This window comes from Phacochoerus africanus, chromosome 15 (genome assembly GCF_016906955.1).
Source record: "Phacochoerus africanus isolate WHEZ1 chromosome 15, ROS_Pafr_v1, whole genome shotgun sequence".
NCBI lineage: Eukaryota > Metazoa > Chordata > Mammalia > Artiodactyla > Suidae > Phacochoerus > Phacochoerus africanus.
In genome coordinates this window covers 32,318,752-32,328,017 of record NC_062558.1, presented here as the reverse complement: position 1 = coordinate 32,328,017, position 9,266 = coordinate 32,318,752, and the positions used below count along the sequence as shown (strand labels likewise).

At 46.3% G+C, this 9,266-nt stretch overlaps 1 protein-coding gene across 1 annotated transcript; it reads left to right on the top strand.

The window, feature by feature from the left end:
- The first annotated feature begins 440 nt into the window (after window positions 1–440).
- Window positions 441–8,108, top strand: MYL2 (myosin light chain 2). The gene is made up of 8 exons (XM_047761517.1): window positions 441–523; window positions 1,790–1,879; window positions 4,145–4,220; window positions 5,565–5,669; window positions 6,182–6,260; window positions 6,360–6,408; window positions 7,783–7,900; window positions 8,019–8,108. The coding sequence occupies exons 1-7, from the start codon at window positions 521–523 to the stop codon at window positions 7,879–7,881; spliced, it is 501 nt and encodes a 166-aa protein (XP_047617473.1). The 5' UTR covers window positions 441–520; the 3' UTR covers window positions 7,882–7,900; window positions 8,019–8,108.
- Window positions 8,109–9,266: the final 1,158 nt, after the last annotated feature.

The following is a 9,266-nucleotide window of genomic DNA, read 5'->3' as shown; positions in this document are numbered from 1 at the left end:
TGGCTATTTTAAATAGGGTGGTGGGGAGGTCTCACTGAGAAGGTGACATTTGAGCCAAGAGCTGAAGGAGGTGAGAGAGGGGACCTCGCAGGCATCTGAGAGAGGAAACTGCAGGTGCAAAGGCCCCGAGGTGGGACCTGTGCCTGAAGACGTTAGAGGAGCCTAACAGTCTCCTCTTCTCGCCATTTTCTTTCTCCAAATTGACAAGCACAAGTGCTGACCGCCCCAGCACCGCGGAAAGCCTGCAGCATCTCTCCCCATGAACCAGCCGCCTGGCTCTTTAACCTTGAATGCCTTTCTGGGTCTCACGTGTCACCCGGTGGCGAGTGAGCTGCCCTTACTTCAGAAGAACGGCATGGGGTGGGGGGGCCCTAGGTGGTGTCTGCCTCACCTACTACTGCCAAAAGTGGTCATGGGTTTATTTTTAAACTTGGGGGGGAGTATTTATTGTTCCTGGGCTGAGGAGAGCCAGGCTGCCTGTGGGATTCTTCTCGGGGAGTAGCGCTGTGTCCTTTCCACCATGGTGAGTAGCCAGGGCTCCTGGAAGCCAGTGATGCTGGGTGGTAAAGACGGGGCACCACCCACAAGCTGAAGACCAAAGGGGCGGGGGAGGAAGGCGGCTTTCTGGGGCCCCAGACCCGGGTGGAAAAAGCACTGCTCGCTGTGTGCACACAGAGGAACCCCAATCAATGCCCCCATAAGCCACAAATAACAGCAGCTCCTGGGGACTCGCAAAAACAAAATAAGAGAGTTGGCTTTTTTATGGCTTGTCTACTGACCTCTCGAGGAATCAATAACTCCCAGGGCTTGCAAAATGGGATTGAACGCTTTTAAGGATCAAATTGTAATTCTTTTCTCTTGTTCAGGCAGCTGGGGAAAAGAATCTTTTTGTTTTCACCTTTTGAACTTGCACATGTAAAACCTTTCGTCCTGTGTCGTTGGGTTGGGTGTCCCCCTCCTGAAGCAGGAAGCCCCCACATTGGGGTCAGTGGAGGATCATGGCTAGGGGCACAGACTGGAGTCTGTCTGCCCAAGTTCAACTTCAGTTCTGCCTGTCACTGTGTAACCTTGGGTAAAGGACCCAACCTCTCTGAGCCTCAGCTGCCTCCCCTGTAAAATGGCGATGGTAATAATAGCATCTACTTGACAGAGCAGTTATGAGGACTAAATGCAATAACATATGCAGTGTTCAAGCGTTTGCTGTGACTAAAGTCAGAAGTGGGTGGGGAAATGTTAACTCGCTCTGCTCTCTTTGCATGGTGCAAGGGCAGAACATTTACAGAGGAAATTTTGCTGCCATTTGGATCAAGGGAAAATTGAGGCGGACAGAGCAGTTGGGTTTTAACACCCTGAAAAAGTGTCATTTCATCTCGCATTCCTCATGGTTTAGTGAGCCTGACTTTCTCTCCACTCTCCAATCAATTTTCCTTCTGTGCGTTACTGAACTTTTTGTGAAATGTGTCAGAACATGAACAGCTGGGTCCTGCTGGGGCTGATCCGAAAGCACAGCCTCCATTCCCAGAAACACACCTCCACCTCCCCTAGTTTGCAAAGGAGCTGCTGCAAGAGCCGCAGTCTTTTATGATCCACCAGAACCGGGATGTTTTTGCAAAACCTTAGTCGATGTCCTTTTCTATTTCCAGCATCACCATTTTGAGATGAATGTGGGCACCAGACCCCCATTTCACAGATGAGCAGCTGAGGCTCACCCAGAGATGGAACCTGACCTAGTTTTCTAATTACCAGACTCTGATTTTTTTTTTTTAATCGATGCTTTTCTACCCCCTAGTCACCTAAGAAAGCCAAGAAGAGAGCAGATGGAGCCAATTCCAACGTGTTCTCCATGTTTGAACAGACCCAGATCCAGGAATTTAAGGAGGTGGGTGCTGCTGGGATGGAGATTTCTGCGCGCTAGAAAGAGCCTTTCCCTTTTTCCATATTCCCTGCAAAGATCTCTCAGGTTGTCTTTAACCTCCCCCAAAAATACAAAGTCTGAACGTGTGTAAATTAACTTTTGTTGATCATCAAAGTAAAGCATGTGTCTTATTGAAGATACAGGAAAGAATTTCAGAAATGCACAAAAAATGACCTGACCTACAAGTCTATGACCCCGAGAGACTCAGTTACCGTTCTGGTATACACCATTCCAGTCATTTTTGTTATATATGTACATTTTTGTCAAACAAAGCAACCACCTTCTGTGCACACTAATTGGTACCTGCTATTCTGCTTTGAGCAATTCAGCAACCAATATTTTCCATCATTTATTGAAACTCCTTCCCACGGCTGGATGTTACCTTTAGTATGTTTTACCAGTGTAAACAATATTTTTGCTTGTTCCTCTGGTTATCTCCTTGGGGTAAATTCCTAAAAGCAGAATAGCTGGAGCAAAAGAACTTCTTAAAAAAGAAACCAAAACCAAGTACCACTGGTTCAAATTGCCCTCCAGAAATGCTGAGCTCATTTGACACCCATCAGTCAGAGAGGAGAAAGTGCCGTTCTCCCTATGTCTCCCACCAACACTGCGTATTAATGTCTACAATATTATTTTTGCCAATCTAAGAGATGTCTGAGAGTATCTTAAATTTTCGGTTTTGCAGTCCTCAATTGCTGAATGCTATCCAGGTCTGCAACCCTATCACAGTGTATAGGGGTGTGCCTAAGTAAGCAAACCTAAGGACCAATTAGGCAAAATTAAGCCACTGCCTGCAGGCTCAGAAAGATATACTGTGTGTTAATTTTCCAGCAGACCTGACAGCTCGCTCTGAGTCATCAAGGCTCTCACTGGGCCCTTTAGAGGACACTAGGCTGAAGCTCTGCTTGAAGGGGCCACTGGGTTTTACATCAAAGGGGAAACCATCGGGGGCTTCCAACAGGCCAGGCAGACTTGTCCCTATTGTCTCATTCAGATCACAGAACACCACGTCCCATAGGCTGCCAGGGAAAGAGGAATTCCTGGGATGAAATGTCATATCTAAACTTGAAATAGTCCCCTTCTGGGGAGAAGACTACGCCCTCCCTTCTCCCTTGCTGTCCCAACCTTTGGAATGAAATCAGCCGCTGGGGGTGCACATACTTTCAGAAACCAGCTGCAAAAAGAATTCAAAAACTCAGACAAGACACGTCATTTGCAAAATACCTGGGCATTTACAAAGTTCTTGGAGCCTCACCCCCCACCCACCCGGAGCCAGTTGGGAAAGTTTACAGATAACGTGGGCTTGGGAGCTAAGGGGCAAATGAGACTCCAGTTTTAACTTGTCTTTTTTTCAATAACAGCTTTATATATATATAATTCACATACCAGGTACTCACCTTTTTAAACTAAGTGTACAATTCAGTGGTTGTTTAATATAGCCACAGAATTTTGCAACCATCACCACCATCTAATTTTAGAACCCTTTCATCGCCCCCAAAAGAAACCTCATACCCATTAGCAGTCACTTCCCATTTCCCCCTTCCCAGCCCCTGTCAACCACTGATCTATTTCGGTCTCTGTGGATTTGCCTATTCTGGACATTACACAGAAATGGAACCATACAGTATGTGGCCTTTTGCGTATGGCTTCTTTCATCTTTCACTATGCATCCTGTTTCCAGGTTTGCCCATGTTGTGGCATATGTCATAATTTCTTTTTTTTTTTTAATTTTTTTTTGGCCCCACCTGCAGCATGCAGAAGTTCCTGGCTCAGGGATCATACCTGTGCCACAGCAGTGACAGCACCAGATCCTTAATCCACTGAGCCACCAGGAAACTCCAGAAATTGCTTCTTTTTATTGCTGAATATTCCATTGCATGGATAGACCACATTTTGTCCATCCATTCCTCGGTTGATAGGTTTGTGGGTGGCTTCCAGTTTGGGGCTGTTGTGAATAGTGCTGCTGTGAACACTCGTGCACAGGTGTTTATAAGGATGTACATTCTCATATCTCTTGGGTGTATGCTGAGCAGTGGAATTGCTGTATCCTATGATAACTCCGGGCCTAACATTTTGAGGAACTGCCAGCCTGTTTCAAATCTTTGATTCTTGATCTAGTGTCCTTTGATGCTCCTTGAAAAACCCAGGATCCCACTTCCCCAAGCCCTTTGGCACACCTTCCCCCAATTTCTCCTGGGCTGACTAGCCAACCACCAACCCCCTTCACAGGCCTTCACCATCATGGACCAGAACAGGGATGGCTTCATAGACAAGAATGATCTGAGGGACACCTTTGCTGCTCTTGGTAAGTCACCCCCTCCACGCCTGCAGGAGGGTCTCCGTATCCCATGCTCCTGTGGGCTGGGAGGTAGGATCATCAAAAAGGTCCAGAGCTTGTCATTTTCCAAAGAAACAGCTCAGCCACGACTGGTCTTGACAAATTTTAGAGAATAAGAAAGAAGTATTTAGTCTTTGAGTATCTTTGCATACCTTTTCTTTTTCTTGTAAAATAATTTTTGGTGTGGCTTTGGAATGCAATGGCAGTTCATAACACAAAACTTGGAAAATTCATAAAAGTATAAAGGAGGAAACAACAATGACCATTAGACCACATTCCACTGTTAACATCTCAGCCTCCAGGTTTTTTCCTAAGCATATTGTGTGTGCATGGGCACGCACATGCATGCACATGTTGAATAACTGGAGTCATTCTATTTTGGATTCAGCTTTTGAAATTTAACATCTCAGTATGGTGAGCAGAAGTACATGGACCTGCTTCAAAATATAAGTGTCCAACCTGCCACCACTAATCCTCCTCCACCCCGACCCCCAAAACTCAGGGCCATGAACAGCAACTGTGCAGGTTGTGTAGTGTGCGCTTATAGCAAGTACCATTCATACCTGTAGCCACTGTAGATTTTTACATTAAAACATAAATTCTCAGACTAGCATCCATGAGGATGTGGGTTCGATCCCTGCATTAAGGATCACTCAGTGGGTTAAGGATCCAGCATTGCCATTGAGCTGTGCTGTAGTTCCCAGAGGCGGCTCGGATCTGGTGTTGCTGTGGCTGTGGTGTAGGCTGGCAGCTGTAGCTCTGATTCGACCCCTAACCTGGGAACCTCCATATGCCTTGGGTACGGCCCTAAGAAGACAAAAACAAACAAAACACCCAGAAATTCTCTTAAGAAGGGGTGGCTTTTTCTAGTTTCCACAAAGGTACTATATGGCCTGGTGGCAGTGGCTAGAGCAGGCATATCAGACTCTCCAAGACTGTGTGGGTTAGAGCAGGTATAATTTGAAATTTTGATCTGTCTCTCCCACCTCCAAGTGAGCAGGGCTAGTTTATAATATGGGCACTTCCCATTTGAGTAAAATATTAAAATATCTGAATAAAATGTTCCAGGTTCTAAGAAGGCACTGTTTTAAAAATAACTAAACCCTCTTTGGGTTGTTTCCAGTTGTCTGGCTATTATAAATAACACTTTTGAGAACATCTTCTCATGTGAATCTTTCGCCCAATCCACTCCATCTCTTGATTATTCCTAGACAAGATTCCTTGAAGTGGAATTACAAGGGCAAATGCCAGGGTCCTGACAGCTGTTTCTATCTCAGCTCAGAATTGCTGAGTGTGTGTTTCCTGCCCTAGGGCGTGTGAACGTGAAAAATGAGGAAATTGATGAAATGCTCAAGGAAGCTCCAGGTCCAATTAATTTTACTGTGTTCCTAACGATGTTTGGGGAGAAACTTAAGGGTAAGTTCACATGTACATATGTGCATCTCTGTCTTTATGTGTCTTCATCTTTGGCCATGAATTCAAGTACAAGGGAACATACAGGGGTTGGCAGATAAAGCCAGAGTAACATTGAGGAGAAAAAAGAATAAAAATGGCAGTTAACAGTGCTCCAAGGCATATGCTGATCCAGACCTCAAGCTAAGCACTTTATATGCATTACCTTTTTTAACAGCATCTAGGAGGCAGGCTCTATTCTTATCCCAGTCTACAGATGAGGAACTGAGGCTCAGAGGTGGAAAGTCACCTGCCTCAGCCACACAGCGAACAAATGCTGGAGTTAGGATTCGAATCCCAGTCTTTCCAAGTCTAGATCCATGCCTGACCTGGGGTATGCTCAGAAATAACTGGATTCTCAGCCCACTTTTTCAAACACCAAGGCTCAGTGCTCAGAAGGAGGCAGAGTCTTTCTTCCTTCCCAGAGGTTTCCAGCTACCCACCACGGCACATTTCAACCCCATTTTCTGTTTCAGGGGCAGACCCTGAGGAGACCATCCTTAACGCGTTCAAAGTGTTTGACCCTGAAGGCAAAGGGGTGCTCAGGGCTGATTAGTGAGTAGGATCTGTGGGGGAGGAGGTGGGAGTTCCTTGCTTCTCCCCCAACCCTCCTCCACACACCCAGTGGCAATACCTGCTTTTCTCTCTCTGCAGTGTAAAGGAGATGCTGACCACGCAGGCGGAGAGGTTTTCCAAGGAGGAGGTAACAGGGCCCTTCGGACACTCTCTGTACCCCAGCTTCTGCCCTCACCCTTCCAGGGGCTCCCTCTCTCCTATGTAGATACACCCTGACCCCACACTGAGAGAGAATCTATTCTTGTTTACTGGTTACTCATTTCATTCTCCCAATCACCCTGTGAAGTAGAGAGTAGTATTATGGTCATTTTATAGATGGGGAAACTGAGGCCCAGGGAAATAAAGTCACTTACATAAAAGGACACTAATGGGAAATGTGGGGCCCGGATTCAAACCTAGGTCTGTCTGACTCCAAGTGCTGCCTTCTTCATAACACATGGAGACTGGTTAGAGCATCAATTTCCTGATGGAGTAAGGGTGACATGTGGGGTCACCACATACTGCTGCACAGGTTGTGTACTGCACAATCCTCCTCGATGCTGTTAATAATATATACCATAGAGCACTCACTTGTTGCAATGGTTTTCCAGCAGATGGCAGTAAACTGTCTTGTTATAATTTTTAAAAATCCAACTATACGACTTGTTTTGGCAGGTGGCAGTAACACACCTTAGATGAAGGGGCACTTTTGCTATTTCACCGAAGGGCCTGTCTGAACAAGCAACTGTCTTGTCAACATTATTAATGACCCTTAACGAGTCTATTTAAAATAGCCCTGATAGCTTCTCAGGCCTGATTCCATCCAAGTTATACATCTTACTAAAAATTTTATGTAGATTTCACCCCCCTTCAAAACTCAAGGAGTTTAAAGAGCTTGCCTTTCAACTCCCACCAGCTTTGGACTTTGGACAAACTTCTTAACCTCACTGTGCCTCAATTCCCTCCTCTGTAAAGTGGGGACAGTAATAGAATCAACCTCATAGTACACTGTGAATATTAAATGAGTTCACATATATAAAATCTGACACATGATAAGGGGAATATCACGTTCACTATTATTAACCCCCCAAGACTTAAAAAATAACTAGCCAATACTTTTTAAATGTGAAAATTACATGTTTTAAAACAATTTAGATTTCTCATTTCCATTTGGCTGGCCAAATGAGCAGTTGCCACCTCTGTAGATGGACTGTGTCTCCATTTAGCCACAGTCCCCAGCAGGCCCAACTTGATCCCCTATATCACCTGTCCACCCCTTTGCACATGAATGCGATCCCTGCTTTCTCCATCACCAGCTGGGTTCCCAAGAACATCCCTGCAGGACAGCCCTTGGGATTGGCACCTGTGGAAGAGTGAGGAAGGGCCAGAAAGCAGAAGGGGATGCCCATCATGCTCCACATCCTCCAGGCCCCCAGCTGCCTCTCCACTCCGGCAGCCCTGCACAGCCCTCCTCCCCGCTGCCCCTCTCCTTGTCCTCACACGTCTTTCTGGTTCGTTGCAGATTGACCAGATGTTCGCTGCCTTCCCCCCCGACGTGACCGGCAACTTGGACTATAAGAACCTGGTCCACATCATCACCCACGGAGAAGAGAAGGACTAAGGGAGGGGCTTGCCTTTGGGTGAGTGGGTAGGGGTGTCCCTGCCCTCCTCTCACTTTGCTCAGCAGCACCACCATCCCTGCCCCTGGCCTGTTAGCCATGTGGCTGCCTCATTTATCAACCTTCATCTTCTTTGCAGCCTGGGTACCTTGTAGATACCACATGGCTACATGGCCTGCAGATGCAAGTCTGTCCAACGACCATGTTCAAATAAACAGGAGGTCAAGTATTTGTTTATGGTGTTTCTCTCACAGAAGAGCCCAAGGAAGACCCTTTGCTACTTTCCATGAAGGCAGTGTATCAGCTAGTGATGGCCCTGCTGTCATTATTATTGAGTCTTAGTGACTATTTAGAACAAGACTTTCACAGCCCCTCAGGACTACTTTTTTTCAGCAAGGGCCACATTTTACTAGAATGCTAACTAGAGGACCACAGGAGTTCCGTTGTGACTCAGCAGGTTAAGAACCCAACACTGTCTCTATGAGGATGCAGGTTAAATCCCTGGCCTCACTCAGTGGGTTAAGGATCTAGCATTGCCACAGCTGCAGTGTAAGTTGCAGGTGTGGCTTGGATCCAGCATTGCTGCAGCTGTGGTGTAACCTGGCAGCTGCAGCTCCGATTCAACCCCTGGCCCAGGAACTTCCATATGCTGGAGATGCAGCCATAAAAAGAAATAAAGAAAATTAACTAGAAGACCACAGCCCTTTCTTCCAACAGAGTTCAAGCATTGGTAGAGCCTAGCTTCCATGACATCCATCCCTTTCGGATGCCACTGGGTAGTTTCTCCCATAGCCATAATTAGAGAGACTCCATGATAAGATGAGACCTCACATGCCTGACAAGAATATGGCTCATTTAGCCAAAAGATCACATCCATTAATTGTAAGAGGTTAATTTCTATTTTTAGATCAAACAGAAGTTGTCTGTATTTCTCTCCTGGCCAACTGGGGGAGGGACAGAGACACACATAGATACTGATTTCTGACCCTGCCTGGGGTCTAGGAATGAGACCTCGGTGTGAGTTGATGCTTAATTTTGAGGGACCAAAGTCATTACTGAAACACTGAGGTCTACTTTGGCTGTAAGAATCCCAACTTAGGAGACCAACAGGTTCACACAACTGAGAAATCCAAGGGCTTCAGGAATAGCTGTATTTAGGAGCTCGAACAGTATCATCGGAACCTGAGAAGGCCTCTCTACTGCTCTCCTTTCTTTCATGTTGCCCTACTATGAGTGGTGGCAGAATGGTTTACTGGTAGTTCTTGGCAATCCTAGTGGAAAGAGGGCACCCCTCTCTCCCAGCTCCACACAAATCCCAGAACAGGGCCTGTGAGATACTTGAACCAACCCTGAAAAAGATGCAGTGCTCTGACTGGCAGACTTGGTC